General features: G+C 42.1%; 1 protein-coding gene across 3 annotated transcripts in view; it reads right to left on the bottom strand.

The window, feature by feature from the left end:
• The window catches only part of LOC124552737 (SCF E3 ubiquitin ligase complex F-box protein grrA-like), a 145,133-nt gene that overhangs the window by 86,910 nt on the left and 36,191 nt on the right, over nt 1–22,032 (bottom strand). For all 3 annotated transcript variants that reach the window (XM_047127081.1, XM_047127083.1, XM_047127082.1), the window contains one exon: nt 16,888–17,210. In XM_047127081.1, coding sequence (XP_046983037.1) covers nt 16,888–17,210 — 323 coding nt within the window. The remainder of the gene's footprint in view (nt 1–16,887; nt 17,211–22,032) is intronic.

Below are 22,032 nucleotides of genomic sequence, written 5' to 3'. Positions count from 1 at the left end.
TAACATGCCAACCGTGTCCACAGTCAAAATACATAAGTATTTATCTAAAAATTTAATTAAATTCTGTGTGTTCAATTTACAATTGTGAGGATACGAATGGCGTGCATTTGTGCTGGCGTGATGGCACGAACAAATGTGTGCGCGACTATATTTTTCTTATTTTTTGTCTAAGTGTGCATTTATTTTACGGAGATATTACTGTATCGTGTGTCAACCAGCATTATTAACCAGTTCTGCAAATACACATTGTCACTGAACATTGTTTATGAAAAGTGCTTTACTGAATTTGTTTTCGTTGTGCAGGGTTATTCGAAAAGATAGACCCAATACAGTTCATTTGCATTTCACAACATATAAGTGGGACATGAACAGTCTACACACTAAAGGTAAGAGGAAGGTCCAGGGTTATCTTCTGTTAACCACTAGTTGCTACGGTGGCGACAGCTGTGTAAACGGACACTAGGGTACTCGTGCCAATAGTCTGCCATGATTAAGATGGTTACTATGACTGACACACACACACACACACACACACACACACACACACACACACACACACACACACACACACACACAGAGAGAGACAGAAGTGTCTGGCTTCAGCAGCCAGGGACTGTGATCGCAATGCACGCGGACGTGTGTGTGTGTGTGTGTGTGTGTGTGTGTGTGTGTGTGTGGACAAAGGCCTTGTTGGCCAAAATCTCACTTTCTGATAAGCTTTTTGTTGTGCCTATATGCAACTCTGCATCTCCACTTTATGGTAAGTACTAACAATCTTTTTCATAATACTATCGTGGAAAATAGTTTAAGGGCCATTCTTTTTTGCAGAAAGCACTGAATGAAATAATGAAGCTGGACATATTAAAACAATTGCTTTTTCCTCGAACAGGAAGGAGCTCTGGCCCACTGGCACAGTCACGTAAATCAATCCCTTCCTCAGCAATGGCTAGGTTAACGGGAAATCTAGACTCGGTTCTACACTTGTGGCCACCGAGGTATCTCCATCTCGTGCCCTATAACTTTCTTGTGAGGCTATGTTAAGCAGGCCGTTTATGCCCCACTTCTACCAACAACAATGATCGGTCAGCAGAACTGTGTCACTGCGTTGTGAACTCCGAAACACAAAATGTGCTGCTTCACATGTGGGACGAGTCTGGCTTCCACTCAGATGCTTGCAGTGCAGCAAAGGGAGGAAACACTGAACATTTATAACCTGCATTTGAAAAACAACTTCGAAACTTCCTCCTTTCATTAGTATGTACGCAGTTCGTGTACAATTTATGATTCGTGAAATACAAATAAAATTGGTCCATCTTTTTGAATAACCCAGTATTCACATTTTGTGTGCATTTTTCATAGGCAACATCAGCAATGTACGGAAAGGACAGATTGCTACATTAAGTTGCAGACAGGCGCAATTAAAAAGCTCTTACACATTAGCCTTCATCAGAAAAAGGCAGAGAAAATACATACTATTCATTTGCACGAGCAAACACAGGTCAGGTACAAGTCACCGCCAACTCCAACAGCTCGGATTTGAATGCAAGTGTCACATGGGAATAATGCAGATATCTGGAAGGGGCAGGGATGGAGAAGGGATAGCAGTGAACGAGTGGGGGAGAGGGAAGCACCGTCTCGGGGAATACGCACAGACTAGACTGCCGACAGGCGCAGCGTCAGGAAGTTGTGGGGCAGCGAGGAGGGGAAAATGGAGCTAAAAAGAACAGAAGCGAGGAAAGATGGGGGGTGTGTTGGCAGAGGGAGGCACACAAAAAGGACGGGAGATGAGAACAGGGGGGAGGTTGTGGGACAGAGGAGGTGGAAACTGCTGGGAAGAGGTGGTGGGAACAGTATGTTACCACAGGTTGAGTCCGGGATAATTTCAGGAGCAGAGAATGTGTTGTAAGGGTAATTCACACATGTGCAGTTCAGGAAAGCTGGTGGTGGAGGGAAGGATCCAGATGGCTAGAGAACTGAAACAGCCATCGAAATCAAATTGTTATATTCAGCTGCACATTGTGCGACAGGACTGTCAACTTAGCTCTGTCAGTTTGGCAGTGGCTGCTCATCTTGACAAACAGCTGGTGGGTAGTCGTACCAATTTAAAAAAAACTGTGCAATGATTGCAGCAGAGCTGGCAAATGACACGGCTGCGCTCACAGGTGACCCAGTCCCTGACGTGGTAGGATAAACCTGTGGCAGGACTGGAATAGGGAGCGCCAGTTGGGTGGACGGGGCAGGTCTCGCACTCGAGTCTTTCAGAAGGATATAATCCTTGAGGCAAAGGGTTGGCTTTGGAAGTGGCATAGGGACAGATTAGGATGATGTGGAAATTGGGTGAATAGGTAACCGTAGCCCTGGCAAAGGATTTGGTCGAGTCGTTCTGGACTGGGTCGGTACTGGGTGACGAAGGGGCCACTCCTGTATGCCCGATTCTTGGGGGCTGTGGGAGGATTGGAGGTGTGAGGGAAATGGCACAGGAGATCTGTTTGTGGACTAGATCTCGGGGATAGCGCCCGTGTACGAAGGCCGGTGAGCCCCTCGGCGTACTGGGCGAGGGAGTTCTTGTCACCGCAAATACACCGTCCCCAGGTGGACGGGAAGTACGGGACGCTTTTTTCTGTTCGGAAGGACGGCAGCTGTCGAAATGCTAGTACTGTCGGTGGTCGGTGGGTTTAATGTGAACGGAGGTGCAGAGGAGGAGGTCAATGTCCAGGAGGATGGCAGTCGGAGCTGAAGGTGACGGGAGAGAACGTGTTCAGGTCGCGAAGGAATGACGACAGGGTGTCTCGGCCCCTAGTCCAGATCACGAACCCGAACCGTATGAGCGGTTAGGCATTACGGAAGGCTAGGAAGGTCTTTCCTCTAGACGGTCCGTAAACAGGTCGGCACAGGGGAGTGCACTGCGGGTGCCAATTCTCCACTCCCGAAATTATCCCTGCCTCGACATACGGTAACACACAACCTCCACCCGACAGTTTCCGCTCTCTCTGTGCATCATCTCCTCACTATTCTCATCTCCCACCCTCTTTGTGTACTGCCGTCTGCCGACACATCTGCCCACCTTTCCCCACTCTTCTTCTCCTGCACCTCCCCACCCCACAACCACCTGTCGACACTCTACTCCCTGCACACTCCGTCGGACAGCATCCCTCTGTTCCCCCCACACGTACATTGCCGCCCCTCCTCCTTCCCCGCCCCCTCCAGAATGCTGCTTCCTTGTGACAGTTTCACTTCTCTGTGACAGCCGTATTCGGGTCTGAGCTGCAGGAGCTGGCGGCCACGTGTGCGTGGGGTGTGCTCGCTTGTGCAAATGAATGGTGCGTGTTCTTCTTTCTTTTTCTGACAAAGGCTGTGGCTAAAAGCTCACGTGTAAGTGTCTTTTAATTGCACCTTTCTACAATTTAACGTCTCATCTTTACGGTAAGTAGAAATCTATCCTTTCCTTACAGTCCTGATATTCCAACCTGGAGTTTCCATTATTTCACAGGGAACAATTTTACGAAATATTTTGTCTTTTATGTAATACGTAACAAAGAAACAATGATGTCCAGGCCAAAACACATTCCTCATAATGGTTAATTGTGAACTGCATAAAAGCTGAACTTCAGTTTACTGAATTTTGACACACAAATGGTGGGCACAACGTTCACACGGTTGCTCCTTCATTTGCGAGCTACAGGAGAGAGCCATTTTTGGCAACTGTCTTGCAACAAAGTTACGTAGTACCTTTAAGTTACTAAAGTATCTGTCCCACAACAAGTTCGCATAGCAGCACGTACAGGTTCTTCACACACGAGTTGCAAAGTTTCTCGTAGTGTTACTACTGTCTCTTTGGGTGACAATGAGGAGCAAAAAATGGAAGGGGAGAGACCTGATGGTAGAATATTACTGATGTAAATAGAAGAAAGGCCCAGAATAGTGCCCTGTGAGATTTTTGTGTGAGAAATGTCCTGCTCTATAGACACTCTATGTAATCAATCAATCAATCAGTGAATAGCAGCATTTGTTAAATTATAAGTTCCCATTTTGAAATGACTTGAGTGGGGCCAAATTGGACACATTCTGCCTGTTAACTTCACTATGAAACATCATCTACAGACTAATGTTCAACAATAACTGAGGAATCCAAAATCTGGAGGCAAAACAGATCTGCTGGGTACTGCTGTATCACATAGAACTGGACTGGGTCAACCATTAAACACAATGGCTCAACCGATAGCACGATCAGTTAAGAGCAGTGGTAACTATAGTATTTTCCCAACATTTTTAACCACTTCTGTCAAATTTCCTATGTTCATGCTGTTAATTCACATTATGTTTGGCATTAACATATTTATGATTTTCCTGCCATTTACACTTTTTGAAAAATGTTTGTGTACAAAAAAACTGAAATAATTGCCGTAAAATGACACTGGGTGTCAAGTAGTGTTTATAAACTTTACGTCGTTTAAGTTTCTTGATGCTGGGGCACTCTACTACACAACACATCTGTAGCAGTAAACTGGTAACAATTCGTGCCGTATCTCCAGCTCTGCCAAGCTCTGCTCAGCGTGTTGCCCAATGGCAGTAATGAGCTATGCTCAAGTAAAGATATTGTGAGCAATTACAACCATTTCCAATCTTCCTACTGTGCACGAGCAGCTTTGTTAATGTCGTTATCGTCGTGACCCCTCTGTCGAGTCATATTTAGCACGTTTCGTCGTTTGGCCACTTGTAATGCTAGTTGACAGCTTTCATCACTCACAGCTTCAAATGTTTTTGGTTTAAACACAGCTGCTTAGCAAGATGTGTTTCAAGAATTTATTCTTGCTGTCAACTGCAATATTTATATAAATATTTTTTTGGATGTTTCACAAACAAACAAACAATGAAAGTGATAGTTTGCGTGTGTTTGTTTTCCACATAACTGAGGAGTCACAGTACCTAATAACATCAAAAAGATGACCATAGTCCAAGAGACGCAGAAGAATACACATCCAAACATACTCTGGACAACAACAACAAATTCTCGAAACGTGTTGTGCTAAGCGTGAAAATATACATAACTGATGCAGTGTTACAAATTTTTAATTCAACTTCCCAGACAGTTACAGTTACATCAGCAATTTTCATCAGATAAACTTTTATTAGATAAATAAACAAGTCTCTGACATATTTTGATGCCTACTGTGTACATATATCATATGTACAGGGAGTTTCACAAGTGATGGTCAATAATTCACACATGTAAACTACTTGCCAAAAGTAGCTAAAAAGTTCCAATAAACACAGGTCCACATATCAACTGTTGCCAAGGTATCGTATTAATTCGAGTTGGGAATCAACTATAAATACCCCAAATATCGCGACATTTACGTCGGTATTCGAGGTTTGGGATCGACTATCTGTTTGTTTATGCGTGTGCAGCTACTTCCCTTTCCCCGCTTACATTTAGTCGGTTACGTCAGCACGTTAGAGAAACCGGGAGTTTCTCACACTGTGTACGAAAAGGTTGACCAGATCCCTAACACCTGATGTTGAGGAAAGTGTGTTACACATTGTTCACAGACATCAGAGTACTTCAACACAGAGGATTGCTACGAAAAAGCGAGTCCTGAGTCACAGCAGTGTGTGGCGGATTTTACATCGGCAAGTACTCTATCCGTATCAGCTCCGATGAATGCAAGCACTCAATAATACAGACTTCCCTCCTAGAGAGAATTTCTGCCAAAATGGATGCAACACTAGTGTACCCTGAATCTCCTGTTGGTAAACAGTATTCTGCTCACAGGTGAGGCTGGATTTACCTGTGATGGTATTTTTTAACTACCATAACAGTCACATTTGTTCCAATGTAATTCCTAATGCGACACACGTATCATAATATCAGCAGCGTTTTTCGTTGAACGTCTGGGCAGGAATGCTCACAGACTGCATAATTGGACCACACTTCCTACCACAGAGACTAACCGGATAGTAGCACGTGCGATTTTTGCCCACTGTACTTCCGGATGTACATGATGATTTTGCACTGAACCAATACTTGAACATGTGATTCACGCATGACACTACTCCAGCACATTTGTATTTATGAGTGCGCCAGCTTCTAACTCAGATTACTGTCAACACTGGTGTCGTGGTCTCCAAGGTCTCCAGATTTAAATCCTACAGATTTCTGTGTGGGGGGTCAACTCCCTTCAGGAATTACACTTGCAGACTGAAGCAGCCTCCCAGCATTTAAGGAATTCCCCCGGTCTGCCTGAGAGGATTTGCAACTCATTTCAGAGACAAGTTCAATGTTGTATTCAGACACATGGGCAACATTTCGAACACCTATTTTAACATTTAGTGATGGCACGTGTTCCTAGACACTGACGAACCACAACAGAAAATGTGTTGTGTCTCAACAACGGTTGATATGTGAACCCATGTTTAATGGAACTTTTTAGTTACTTGTAGTGGTTCCACCGGTTTTATTTATTTTGTCGGTTGTCGCCGTCGGTGTCAACATATTGCGTTGCTACATTGGCTGAAAAATGGGGTTTGTAATTTGGACACTGACTACGGCAGATAATGTGGCCAACAGATGCACAGTTGCGTTTCACTGTCTTTTACTTTCACTTTTTCAATGCCTCATTAATAGTTAGCAGGTGAACCATCCACATACTGCTACAATAGATTCCTGTTGGAACATCTACTAGCAGTAAAAACCTAACCACATAATTCACAGCTCTTGAAGAATAAACAGGTACGTATGGAGCAGACACTGCCATTGTTTTTACACGTGGCCTAACTGTTTAACACTTATTACACGGTTAAGTTGAAGCATTGTTGTTGTCCTAACCAGCACAGATTACTCGTCTGAAACTCAGCCATGGACTGACTGTCTCGTGACCAAAAATCGGGCCCTTATATATCATCACAACAATAGGTGTTGAACTACACATTGTTCAAAGTTTAATTTACAGAAATTACAATTAAAACTTACTTCATTCAATTAACTGAATACATTGAAAAATTGCGTCTTTATAACAGTTTCTTCTACTGAGGGTTAAGCCGAATTATTTGTTTAAATCATGAAATTAACAAATATAGTTCCACACACAATACTTTTGACAAAACTGTTAATTACTTTGGAATTATTTAAGAGCTGGCTTTGCTAACATGTTTTTGAAGAGAGCCAAATAGATATTTTAATTTCCCAAACATTTATAATTAGTGCAGAATTTATATTTGTTTAAATGTCAGCAGTATAATTTAAGTTACAAAGTAATTACTGATTTTGCCCTACAACAGAAGATATTAACTAGGCATAGCCAAAATAAATTAGAAAATCTATTACATACATAAATCTAAGCACAAAATTAGATCTGGTGTTATATTCTGTAAAACTGAGGCCCAACCTTTCTCTTTTATGAAAATGCAGATAATATTCACGAATGCTAAAGGTAAAGAATTAAAAGTAACAAAACAAATTTAAGGAGGCAGATGGTAAAACAAGAGGGGAATTAAAAATATTCCAGCTTGCTTTTGGCCTTTCCATGTGTGAATTATTGACCATCACTTCTGCAACACACTGTATAGTGTGAAAATGGAAGTGGCGATCCTATACATAATTTTTACCGCCTCAAACATTTTTTCCCACATTGTACATTTTCCTGAACTTTACACCATTTTCTTAAAGTCCCTTGAAAAAAATGTAAAAGCAGCGTTTCACTGTATGGTGCCAAACATGAAGATGTTTGAAGAGGTGCAAAAGTTTAATGCCCCAGAGTTTTCTTAAACATATTGTGGCAGTAATTAAATGTCTTCTTAACATTTTGTATCTAGTTGGTCACTCACTATGCATATATGAAAATATAATGTGCGGGTCAGTCCATGTCAAATCAACACAATTTTGAACAAAAATTTACCTTGACCTCTTATGTTTTGATGATACTTGATATACCCAGTTTCCCTACATAATTATGAATGAAAATCATAATTTTTTTTTGTGATTTAATAAAAATATATTACGCCTCGAATTTTCAAATTTTTATTAAAAATTGCTACACCCTGGAATAGCAAATTGTCATTTTCTCAGGAACCAGATGAGGCACAGACCTGGAAAATGTGTCATTTTAAAGCTCTTTAGACAGGTCTTCATTTGGCATGCAACAGGGTGGTGTCGAAAACTTAAATTTTAAAAAAATTAGATTTTAATTTTCTAAAAAAGCCATATTTTTAAAATTTTGAAAAATAACAAAATTTCCGTGCACCTCAGGAAGCTTCATTTTGAATCATCTTGGGATCAGATCATACAAGGAGTAATCTACTACATTAACACATGCATGGATCACATCAGGTGAGACATGACACCATACTGCAAAATGTGCAAAACTTTGTGGCATCCTATGTGAACATAGCTCATACTGTTACTGCAGAATGTCAGAGTTGTTCATGTGTACCTACATTTGCCTTTCGGATACACATTTCTTTTAAATCTCTGTCTGGAATTTAAAAGTATATGAGGTGACTTCAGACATAAATTGACTTTCTTTTTTTTTTTAATTCTATTTTCTTCCTATTTGATTTTAACAATTTTCAACACATATTATGGAAGTCCATCATTAGCAAAAAGTGGTACAGATTCAGATAATGCTGCTATGGGCACGCTCTCTTCATTCTGTGCTGAGTGCTGCTTCTGTTATACAGCTCACCTGTGCTGAGAGAAGGCGTCCCGGCCACTGTGAAATGTTTGTTGTCTGATTTCGCAGGAACTAACTGGAGAAAAAATTCGATTTTTGCACATCTTACAATTTGACATCTTTGCCCAATAAAGGACTAAATTTGTTTCTTTTATTCCTCATTGTTACTGTGCAGTATGAAACTAAGTAAAGCATTGAACAAAATTTTTTAAGAATTTGCTAAGATAAAATTGCATTGCGTCGATTTTGCATATAGTCGATTTTAGCTAATACAATGCAGGAAATAAATTCTAGACAAGACATCTAAATTTTATTTAAAATTGGAAGCAGAACGATACCTCACTTTGTTCTCGAGATTTTGGTTTTTATATCAGACAGAGAGTCATGCATGGTACCTATCAGGAATCATACGATCATAAAAACTGTCATATTTCATAAATGGTTCAAGGTACTGAAACAATGGTTTTTTTTTTTTTTTTTTGTGCAAATGATAGCGCAAAGAGACATGTATGTTGGTATGTTGTACGATAAACACCCAAAAATTTTTATATAGCAATATACGAAAATAGGTTATCCGCAGCAGAGAGAGGGTCAGCAGAATGGCACACATAAACACAATGGGAACACAGAAGCATCAACCTAGTTATACCATAGAAATAGCTCACTTTCCTAAATACGATAATTTGTGTCAACTAGCGTCAAGAGCGGCTCTATCTAAAAGTTCCATGTCATAAATACACACTTTAGTACCTTTCTTGCTTTTATATGTTCTCGACACTGTCCGAAATCACCCCACACTATTCACATTTTGGTAAAAACCATCTTCATTTTATAACTTCACATAAAAAAACTCAACATACTTGTATAGCAATTGTCTTCATGCCGTAGGCTACGATCACTTTGACAACTGCAGTTTTAATACTTTTTCACTGGTTGAAACTACAGAAAGTTCACACTTGATGATGATGCGTGAACTTTCAACAGAGAGACTGCTCCTCAGACATTTACCTAGGTAAACATTCAACACAAAATAAAAGTCACAGAATGCAGCAAATACAACCTCATGCTTAACTGCAGGAAAGAGCAAATAAACCATACTGTCTGAGATCACTGCAGTGTCTGAAATCACCCCGTTTGATGAAGTAGAATTAAGGAACGACTGGGCCCCTATTTCGGTTATGTCATGTATCGACTCTGTCCAGAATACTTCGTGTCCACTGTCCTGTTTTTCCATTGCTGCCAAAGCCAGCAATCTACCAACTGTTGTATCGTAATTGCTCGGTGAGGATAAATGTTGCAAGTTGTGATGGCTATGCCGATCATGGATTACATGAGTATTTCCTCTCTCACGTCTTGGCTCTCTGCAACAGCCTACGTGAAATGCACCACCAACCACAGTGCAAGCAGTCTCAAGAATGTAGAATCAAGGTCCACCTTGCTAGGAATAAACGTAAATTTAGGGAGTTTTTGACATTGATCTTATGGATATTTTACAGGGGCTATGAATTTATGCCATAAAATAAAGAATAAAACATAAAATTGAGGAACATAAAATTCAACTTCCACTGTAATTATTTAATTTTTTTTTCCAAATTCCAGATGTTGCTGGTTTAAGACATTAAGATAACAAGATGAGGAAAACTGACAGATGTGTAACTTTACATTGCTTCAATCCTTTGAGAACAGTGAACCATATCTGCCAAACAAAATGCCAAACAAAAGACATGGATGTATACACTTTTTCCTGAAATGCCAAAAATTGCAAAAATTTGTGACAGCTATAGAAAAAAAACTTGGTATACTGTAGATCAGGCTGTTCCAGGTCGTCGGCTCCGTTGTGAGCCGCGGAGCGCTCCCTGCTCCAGGGAGCCGTGTTGCTCGCTGTGACCATTCAAATGGGCCGGCACGTGGCACGGCTGGCTGAGGCAGGCGGCAAGGCAAGCGTTCTGATGTGCCAGCTGCGTCTTACAAGATCGACAACGTCATACTTTAGCTGCTAAGACGTGGTGACATGCTACACCAGGAAATACGATGTTCAGGAAATAAATAAAGACTGCAAGCCCAGCATGTGCGGTGCTTTCGTCAAGCGCTAGCGAAAATGCAACAAAGCTCTGCGCCTTTTTCGTGAGCTGTGTCTCTAAATCCACTGCCATGTCCAGGATTCAACGAGACATTGTTTGCTTTGACAAGCAAACCCCTTCAATTGCCTGCACCTCCCTTGGAAACAAACATTCTACAACTGCTACCATTCACAATTTTACAAGTGATCCCACCGAAAACGCCTTGCCACTTGTCGCAATGATGTGAGCGACCCTGTAGCTTGCTTGAATTGCAGATTCAGTAGTGTTTTCTCCGCTCTCGTTCACCTGAAAATTATAAACGCATTACAGAACACGAATTATGTTGCTTGTTTTGATACCCTCCGTATTACGAAACCGTTTTGAAACTTACGTCTCCTGGTATGTCATTCTTAAGCCTGGCTACCAGTTCTCTGCGTGCAACGCCTTCTAACTGATCGTAGTCCGCTGCGTGAAGACGAGTATAATGTCGTTGTATATTGTACCTCTTCGCAGAATTAAATACTTTATGACATACAAGACACTGCAGACGACCATCCCTCACAGTGAATAGAAAGGTATTCCCCAATAGAGGTACAGGGCTCCCGCGGCTAGTCATAGCTGTCATTGAACACGGATTATTGCGTCAGTTGCGGCTGCATGCAGCCAGGGGGCAGTGAGTAAGCTTTCCCCCTTCATGCTGGCTCCGAGCTGCGGCAGTGAGCGCTCCGGTGCGCTCCGGCTCCATGGAGCTCGGTTGGAACAGCCTGCTGTAGATCCTATAGATATCCTGACAATAATATGGGGTCAGACTCCAACAAAAATGAAATTTTTACTTCTCAGGCACAAGTTTTGCAGTCCCTTAACATTTGTCTTTGAGAGTTAGGAGTGTCTCCTGTAAATACAGAAAAGATAGGATCTAAGAGATATTCTGCAGGAAAGAGAAAAAGACTCAATTCCCCTATGATAAGAAGTCTTTTTGTCAACAGAGTCTTCTGAAGGCGACACTGATGTGTCAGAAAATGCAGTTTTAAATATGTGAAAACCAACTTCACAAATTTAAGCAGCAGAAAAAAGAAAATCATCATTTCAACATGCCTGCTTAAATCATGGATTTTGGTGCCCCAAACTACATGGTTCGGCAAGCAAAGCAGTTATTGAAGGCATTTTGAAAATCCAGATCAAAAACCAAGGAAAAGTCTGTAAGTAGAAACTGTCCACACCATTCAGTCATTTTGCGAAAGTTACGATATAAGCAGAGCCATGCCTGAACAGTGGTGGTCAAAAAATTAAAGTTTCAAAGAGACTTGGTCTTTGTGATTTAAAAAAGGCATACACAGTGTTTAAAGAAAATATTCCTAATATGCATGTTATTTTTTTCCAAATTTGCAGAGTAGAGGCCATTTACCACAATTTAACAATGGAAAATCCAGGACGAAATATAAAAATATTGTGAAAAGTAAAGTTGCTATTCACCATATAGCGGAGACGCTGAGATGCAGATAGGCACAACAAAAAGACTGGCACAAATACAGTTTTCGGTCAGAAGGCCTTCGTCAGAATTATGCGTCAAACATACACACGTGACTGCAGTCTCAGGCAACTGAGGCCGCACTGCGAGCAGGAGCAGTGGTGCACGATGGGAGTGGCAACTGAGTGGGGGGGTACGGAGGAGGCTGGAGCGGGGAGGTGGAGGCATAGTGGAGTAGGCGTGGTGGACAGTGACACGCTGTCGGAAAGCGCAGAGGGACGAGGTGGAATGAGGGTAGGGCACCTACGTGCAGTTAGGAGGTTAGACAGAGGGAGCGGAGAGGTGGCGGGCAGGGGGGATAACGGAAAAGGAGAGAAGTAAACACACTGCACGTGATCGAGGAACGAGGGCTGCGAAGTGCTGGAATGGGAACAGATAAGGGGCCGGATGCAAGAGGACAATGACTAATGGAGATTTCAGCCAGGAGGGTTATGAAAATGTTGGATATATTGCTGGAAAAGTTCCCTCCTGTGTAATTCAGAAAGGCTGGTGTTGGTGGGAAGAATCCAAATGACACAGGCTCTGAGTCAGTCAATGAAATGGAGGATACCATGTTTGGCAGCGTGTTCAGCAACAGGGTGGTTCACTTGGTTCTTGGCCAGTTTTTCAGTGGCCATTCATGGGGACAGACAGCTTGTTGATTGTCACGGCCACATAGAATACGGCACAGTGGCTGCAGCTTAGCTTGTAGATCATATGACTGGTTTCACAGGTTGATGGGATAGGTGGTGTTTGTCACCAGACTGGAGTAGGTGGTGGTAGGAAGATGTCTAGGACAGGTCTCGCATATAGTTCTATTACAGGGGTACGAGCCTCGAGGTAAGGGGTCGGGAGCGGGGATCGTTTAGCGACAGACAAGTATATTGCGTAGATTCGGTGGATGGCGGCATACCACTGAGGGAGGGGGGGGGGGGGGGGGGGGGGGGGGGGGAAGGATAGTGGGCAGCACATTTTTCATTTCAGGGCACGATGAGAGGTAGTCAAAACCCTGGCGGAGAATGTCCTCCGGAACCTCAACCTGGTCCTACTGAATCTGACAAGCCACCTTCCTACATGTTGACCTCCACCTCTACATCAGTACACCTCAAAGATGGCTACATCAGTACCTCCGTCCATATCAAACCTACTAACCACCAACAATACCTCCACTTTGACAGCTGCCACCCATTGCAAGCCAAGAAGCCCCTTCCATACAGCCCAGCCACCCGTGGTCGTCACATCTGCAGTGACAAGCAGTCCCTCTCGAAATATACTGAGGGTCTCACTGAAGCCTTCACTGACCTAATTATCCTCTCAACCTTGTACAAAAACAAATCTCCCGTGCCTCATCTTTCCAGTCTCCCACCACCTCCCGGCCACAGAGCATTCCACTTGTAACTCAGTACCACCCAGGACTGGAGCAACTGAAATACATTCTCCGCCAGGGTTTTGGCTACCTCTCGTCATGCCCTGAAATGAGAAATGTCCTACCCACCATCCTTCCCACCCCTCCCACACTGGCATGCCACCGTCCGTCCACCGAACCTACACAATATGCTTGTCCGTCCCCACACAATCCCTGCTCCCAACCCCTTACCTCGAGGCTCGTACCCATGTAATAAACCTAGATGCAAGACCTGTCCTATACATCCTCCCACCACCACCCACTCCAGTCCGGTCACTAACATCACCTATCCCATCAAAGGCAGGGCTACCTGTGAAATCAGTCACGTGATCTACAAGCTAAGCTGCAACCACTGTGCCGTATTCTACGTGGCCATGACAATGAACAAGCTGTCTGTCTGCACGAACGGCCACCTACAAACTGTCGCCAAGAAACAAGTGGACCATCCTGTTGCAGAACAGGCTACCAAACGTGACATCCTCCATTTAAATGGATGCTTCAGAGCCTGTGCTGTTTGTATCCTTCCCACCAGCTTCTCTGAAGCGTGCAGGTGGGAACTTTTCCTGCAGTATATCCTACATTCCCGTAACTCTCCCGACCTCAACCTTCGTTAGTCATTGTCCTCTCCCATCCAGCCCCTCCTTGTTCCCATTCCAGCTTCGCACAGCCCTCATTCCTCCATTGCACACAGTCTTTTTACTTCTCTCCTTTTCTGCTATCCCCCACCCCCCCCCCCCCCCTTTCACCGCTCCCTCTGTCTAACCTCCCAACTGCACACGGCTGCCCTACCCTCTTTCCACCTCGTCCCTCTGTGCTCCCCAAAAGCACGTCACTGTCTGCCACGCCTACCTTACTATCCCTCCCCCTTCCCCACCCCAGCCTCCGCCTTACCCCCACCCAGTTGCCACACCCATCACACACCGGTGCTGCTGCTCGCAATGTGGCTTCAGTTGCCCGAGACTGCAGTCACGTGTGTGCGAGTTGCGTTGGCGCGAGTGTGTACACGTGTGTTTGCCGTGTAAGTCTGACGAAGGCTTTCTGGCTGAAAGCTATATTTGTGACAGTCATTTTGTTGTGCCTATCTGCAACTCAGCATCTCCACTATTTGGTGAGTAGCAGCTTTCCTTTTCACAGTATTGTTACATTCACCAAAATTTGAAACTTGTGACTGAAAATGCACGTTTGAACTCACGAACAAGTGGAGAAATGCAGACATATTAACACATTCTTGCAAAGATTCTGTGCAATCTACCATCAATAGTTTGTCAGTTGGGAGACTGTAATTCATGCTCTGGGAGTAAGGAAATCGAGACCATACTTCAGAAAGCATTTGAACAAAAGGTGATACACAATGTCGCCTTCCGACAGTGGATTCTGTGAACGAGTGTAAATTGGAAACATTACAAAAATCGACAACAGTGTTCATCAAATTATTTTGCAATAAGCCGTCTATGTTAGTTTTTTTGCAATAAAGTCATGACAAACCAAGTTCATTTATGAAACACATTAGAGAAAGTCTACAAGATTCACAGTTTGCTGTGTATGTGATTTTTTCAGAGAACTACTCATTTATGATGCAGGATGTGGTCCGGAGCATCACTGGACAAGTCAGCAAGTCACTGTTCACAAATTTGTTGTGTACTACAAAGGAGAAACAGAGCATCTCAGTTATGTTGTTATTTCTAACTATCTCGAACACAACACTGTGGCTGTCTACTGCTTCCAGAAAAAGCTCACTATATTCTTGAGAAACCACTTTGAACCTAAAAAAAATTACCTCTTTTCTAATGGTGCTGCAGCTCAGTACAAAATCAAGAGAAACTTTTTAAAACTATTTTTCCATCAAGCTGATTTTGGGATAGAGGCTGAATGGGATTTTTCAGCAACAGCTCGTGGAAAAGTGCCTTGCGATGGAGTTGGTGGCAGAGTGAAGAGGTTGGCAGCACGAAAAAGTTTGAAACATCTGTACCACAATCAAATTCTTCCACCTCCGCAGCTTTTCAATTGGGCAGTGGAAAACATCTCTGGAGTAAATTTTACATTTGTAACTCAGGACGAATACACAGAGATAGCCAAATTTCTAAACAATCGCTTCAGCAAAGCATCAATTCCAGGGACTCAAATGTCTCATACATTCACTCCAATGGCAAAAATCTTTGTCAAGATATTCTCATATGCTCAAAGTTCATTACAACAGTTGACCACCAAACCCGAAGAAACACTGTCGCTGACAGGTGTAAATCGATACATAATACAGTGTGTAACAAGGACAAGTAGTGGCTTGCATACATTTTGGGGGAAAGATGAAGAAGAAGATGAACTAAAGGTGATGTTTCTTCATCCATGTGGTCCATCTCCTCCTCCTGCATACCTGGAGAAGCCATATGTTATGTCGATTCGTGTGGTGGATTTTTTATGTAAAGTGAACCCAATGACTCCAACACACTGAATATACACATTGTCTGAACATGACATGCTCAAAACCAACAGAGGCTTCACCGTTAATTCCAACTTGTTACACATTGTGACTGACACAGCTGTTCGTACATTTCATCTTGTAAGTAAACTTTTTAAAATTAATTTGGTGATTTGTTAATGTAGAATTTCTATGGAAGTCTTTTTCCACACAACACATGGAACTTGAAAATTCTGCAACATGTGATCCCATGATGATCTCAAAACGAAACTTTCAGAGCTGTAAGAGTAGAGTGCAAGGAAATTTTGTGATTTTTTTCAAAATTTTAAAACTGTGTCTTTTTTAGAAAATTATAGTTTATTTAAATTAAAAAATAATAATTTTTAAACTCCATCATGTCGCATACCAAACAAAAGCCTATATAAAGAGTTTTACAGTGATAAATTTTGCAGGTCTGAATCTCACCTAGTTCTGGACAAAATGGCAATTTACTACTCTAGGATGTAGCAATTTTTAACAAAAATTTTAAAATTCGAGGCTTAATATTTTTTAATTAATTTATGAAAAAAAGTCTTTTATCGTTTTCATTCATTAAGATGTGGGGACACTAGGTATGCCCAGTTTCATCAAAATCTAAGAACATCAAATTTAATCAGTTTATTGATTGGATATGGAATGACCCATAACCACTATCCCCTTGTTGCAACAAGAAAGCCACAGCTTGTATTATGTAAGAGTTAAAATACTGAATACTCGAGAAGCACTCATCAACCAAGAGTTCACATCTTCATACGTGAGACCACCAAATGAGGAGAGGTAATAACACTCACCTTGTCCCACCCATCGTCCACTTTATGCGTATCGACTTGAGGGTATTACTCTTGGCATTCAGAAAATACCTCAATTTGTCAATATTCGCAAACGACCGTCCAAAGTCCATCTCAGCCAGTTGTGGGCATCCGTCAGCCAAAGGTCGCAGCAGTACACAAGGTTGCGAGGCAGAAGTACCCTCTGTGCAGTCGTGGTCCAGACGCATCACACGGAGATTCCGTAGCCGTGACACTGTCTCTGAAAATTCCTCAGATCTCAGCAGATTGTCCGATATCCGCATCATCTGTAGACTGGAGCACTTCTCGACCAAGTTCTTCAGCATCTGCAAACCAAAAACTTCCTGTTCAAACAAACAAATGGGAAATCTCGAGAGGAGAGAAGCCCCATTACCAGTTGCCCAAATAGACGCTTTGTCTGTTCTGAAACTTACAAGCAATTTCCAGCAACAGAAGTTGCGCAGAAAAACTCTCACCTATCAAAACAGCTTCAAACATCCGATTACTTTACAAATGAGTTACGATGTTAAATATTTCACGCTAAGCACGTAAGTGAGAAAATGTTTAGTTGAACTTTGTTGGAAGTCACTAAGTACTCTCATTATCAAACAGTATGAATACAGTCTGAGTAAATGGTATTCTATTTTAAGGAAGGCTAGCTTTTCACGCATCTCAATGCCGACAACTTTGTATCCCTGGAACTGTGTCGTACAATGAAATAATTTTGCAGGTACATTCATTCAGTGGGATATGTGGATACTGGCAGTTAAATGTGTTACGAATAGTGTTAGTAAAGGAGTAATAAATTAAAATTTCATGCTCGACGATGAAGTTTTACTGCACCACCAGTGAAAATGTGATGTGCTGTAAACTTTTTGCTTTGACTGTTTCGTGGTGGGTGTCAGTGAGAAGTAGATCCAAAAAGGTTTGAAATTATGTGTGAAGTTTGTCGGAAGTTACAGAGCGCTCTCATTCCCAAATGGTGGATGAGTACAGTCTGAGTAATCTGCACGCCACGAGTTACACTGCCTCGAGAGACACAGTTTCTGACTATAATACTTGTAATACTATGTTAAACCTTTAACACGAGATGCTGCCTCTCAATGAGCAGATTCTGACAGCATTTTAAATATGGTAAACAATATATGAAATTATGTAAATCAAATTTTTGCTGTATCTGAAGCTGCTAGACAGGCAATCTGCAAATGGTATTGTGCCAATAGTGATGCAGATATAACAGCACAGGTGCCCCTTTGGTATGCAGTACTACAGACTCCGTGGCAAGATCCACAAAGCACTCAGTATTTAATCCATATAAGGTACTGACATTTTCAAAATTACAGCAGACAAAAAACAATTCCATAGATACCTGTTGTTGTTGTGGTCTTCAGTCCTGAGACTGGTTTGATGCAGCTCTCCATGCTACTCTATCCTGTGCAAGCTGCTTCATCTCCCAGTACCTACTGCAACCTACATCCTTCTGAATCTGCTTGGTGTATTCATCTCTTGGTCTCCATCTACGATTTTTACCTCCACGCTGCCCTCCAATGTTAAATTGGTGATCCCTTGGTGCCTCAGAACATGTCCTACCAATCGATCCCTTCTTTGAGTCAAGTTGTGCCACAAACTTCTCCTCTCCCCAATCCTATTCAATACCTCCTCATTAGTTACATGTAGATCACGTAACTAATGAGCATTCTTCTGTAGCACCATATTTCAAAAGCTTCTATTCTCTTCCTTTCCAAACTATTTATCATCCATGTTTCACTTCCATACATGGCTACACTCCATACAAATACTTTCAGAAATGACTTCCTTACACTTAAATCTATACTCGATGTTAACAAATTTTTCTTCTTCAGAAACGCTTTCCTTGCCATAGCCAGTCTACATTTTATATCCTCTCTACTTCGACCATCATCAGTTATTTTGCTCCCCAAATAGCAAAACTCATTTACTACTTTAAGCATCTCATTTCCTAATCTAATTCCCTCAGCATCACCCGACTTAATTTGACTACATTCCATTATCCTCGTTTTGCTTTTGTTGATGTTCATCTTATATCCTCCTTTCAAGACGCTATCCATTCCATTCAACTGCTCTTCCAAGTCCGTTGCTGTCTCTGACAGAATTACAATGTCATCGGTGAACCTCAAGGTTTTTATTTCTTCTCCATGGATTTAATACCTACTCCGAATTTTTCTTTTGTTTCCTTCACTGCTTGCTCAATATACAGATTGAATAACATTGGGTAGAGGCTACAACCCTGTCTCACTCCCTTCCCAACCACTGCTTCCCTTTCATGCCCCTCAACTCTTATAACTGCCATTTGGTTTCTGTACAAATTGTAAATAGCCCTTTGTTCCCTGTATTTTACCCCTGCCACCTTCAGAATCTGAAAGAGAGTATTCCAATCAAAATTGTCAAAAGCTTTCTCTAAGTCTACAAATGCTAGAAATGTAGGTTTGCCATAGATACCTGTAATTAGCAACCTGTAAGCTGTGTTTCATTCAAAACACCTGGCAAGACAGCAACCTATTTCTGGTCATTTTGGCTACTAACATCCACCAGAGTTATTTTTAAGCAGAGGAAAAATGGCAGAAAGAAAAAGACAATACTGACAGTGACTACAAACAAGATTCAGTTGCAGTCAGTACCATGACACCCCACCCCCTAAAAACTACACACGCGCGCGCGCACACACACACACACACACACACACACACACACAAAATCACACACACGCACACACACACTAGATTCATGACATGAACCAACGATATTAAAGTCTTAACTTTATATATTTATTGTATTTAGGATAACACAGCTTAGTCTTGTATTTTTCATAAAAAGAAATAATACATGAAAGTTAACAAGCTTTATTTTTTAGAAAGCATAATTATTTTTCATACTTCTAATTTAATTCAAAATTATAATCATATCTGACACAATCAATGCCATTTTATAATGTATTACGAGTAACAACTTGACACCATTTGTAAAAGAAATATTTAATCGGGTATGAAATTCTTCGGATGGTCAAGGTCAATGTATCATAAGATCCTGAACTGCGACTTCTTGTACCTTTGCTCTTGGTGATTTGTGTAACAAGCAATTGTTGGTCAGTTACGGCACAAGCAGTTGAACTGAAAAGTCACAAGATGTATGGGACGCGAAGTAGTTGGTGTCAATGGTTGTTGCAGGTTTGACTTGTACTGTAATGTGGAACTATTATAAATTACTGTATGAGAGATGGAAACAGACAGCCTGAGAAATAGAATCTCACAGCAGTGACATTTTATAATGAAGCCCAGTCATACTGCCGAGATACGATAATGCTAATTTCAGCAAGCCACAATTTTCGGCAAGCAAAAAAGTCGTTGAGGAGTGAGGCGAGCACGTAAGGAATAACTTTTATTCTCATCTATTTCCTAGTTGCACGTACATAGTGACGTAAACTAGGAATGTGCACTTTCTTTGAACTATTTTTGAACAATACCAGAGGAGAGAGTCAGCTCTATAGCTATCCAATGTTTAAACTGGAATCTGTTTTCTATTACTTTCCAGCACGATAATACGCAGCCTCAACTTAACAGTAATGACTTTTAGTAGAGAGAAATTCCTGCATCTTCCTAAATGCCAATTTGGTGACCCATAATTTCTTCACGCATCCCAGATCGTGCTTTTCTGGACTTGAGGCACCATTCCTGTTTTGTCACAGTGTAACACACACAATCACAATACTCACTGCTGTGAATATTTTTGCTATCAGACAGTCTGAACGAACCTACTGCCCCTAGCTGCGAGCGATCCAGCTGTAAGATTGTGACTATTTTTCTACTTACTTAATGAAATAGTTTCTGTATTTTTGCATTCCAAACATTTGTACATTTTAAGGACACATGAATGATAGTAAAATAATGTTTCCCACATTTCACATTCATTCATGTGACAGGAGTTGCAATAAAAACTTCACAGATATACGATGTCTTTCAGCAAAAGTTAAGGTCTTCTGCTGTTTACTAATAATTCTGTTCTTAAAAAGTCATTAGTCAGTAGATATTGTAGGTTACAAGAAAACTGAAAATAAACTATCCTGTATTGCACCATTTCACACCTCTGCGCGCTCTTAAGAAACTAAAGAAATACAAATCAGGTGCCATTTCTTTAGCAATTGCTAATTTTACAGGCACTACATAAACTCCCTATTGTAAAAACTATATTACAAATCAGTATAGATGATTTTATTCACACTCATCTGATATTGTATTTAGAAATCCAGTGTCAGAAGGTGTGGAAGTTGAAATCGCGCCAGAGGGTACGGGATACCCACTACCAATCGCATTTCCCAGTCACGTATTTAGGCGGCCGCACGGCACTGTCCCAGCAATCCGGTACTCGTCATAGTTCACGTGTACATCTCAGCCATACTGCTTTCCAGTTTCTCGTACATACAGTCATTGTTCGGAGTGTTCCTGCACTGTTGTTGTCTCGCCACGTTTATCCCCAGTTCTCGCTCGCTTCCCTCGCCTCGTGTCCCGGTCGGTCGCGGTGTCTGTCATCCGCTACTTGTTCGTCTGTCCCGTCTGTTCACTGTTAGGGATACCTCCAGTGGCTCCCCCGCCTGACAGTTTTGCGTCTCCATTCTCCACCGTGCACCACTCACCGGTCGCGCATCTACAACATTGGCAACGAGGTAAAAGATTCGATAGCATGGAGGCTAAGTTCATCTGTCTCCAGGACCAACAGCAGCAGCTCATGCATCAGTGGCAGCAGCATCATCAGTTAAGACGTCTCACGGCAATCCTCGCAGTTGCTGACGGACAGTCACAGCAGGGGGGGACCATACTGCACCAGCTCCCGGGTGTCCCGGTTTCTGACGCTTCCCCATTTCCATCGTTGTTTCCGCCCTTTAACGACACTAAGGATGACTGACAAACTTACTTGCATCTTCTGAAACATTTCACAGCGTTTCAAGTGAAGGATGACTCCCTACAGCGAACCCCGTGGCTCTTTCCTTTGACGATGTGCGTGTTGCCGATTAACTACTATTTCCGGCGATACAGTGTCGTGGCATCTCGGCTCGAGTTCCTCCGGTACCGTAAAGGCCCGCAGTTATACCGTTCTCGAGTCACGGATCGCCAGGGT

This window comes from Schistocerca americana, chromosome 10, assembly GCF_021461395.2.
Source record: "Schistocerca americana isolate TAMUIC-IGC-003095 chromosome 10, iqSchAmer2.1, whole genome shotgun sequence".
Lineage (NCBI taxonomy): Eukaryota > Metazoa > Arthropoda > Insecta > Orthoptera > Acrididae > Schistocerca > Schistocerca americana.
The sequence above is the reverse complement of the archived record's forward strand: the minus strand, read 5'-3'. Positions and strand labels throughout refer to the sequence as shown.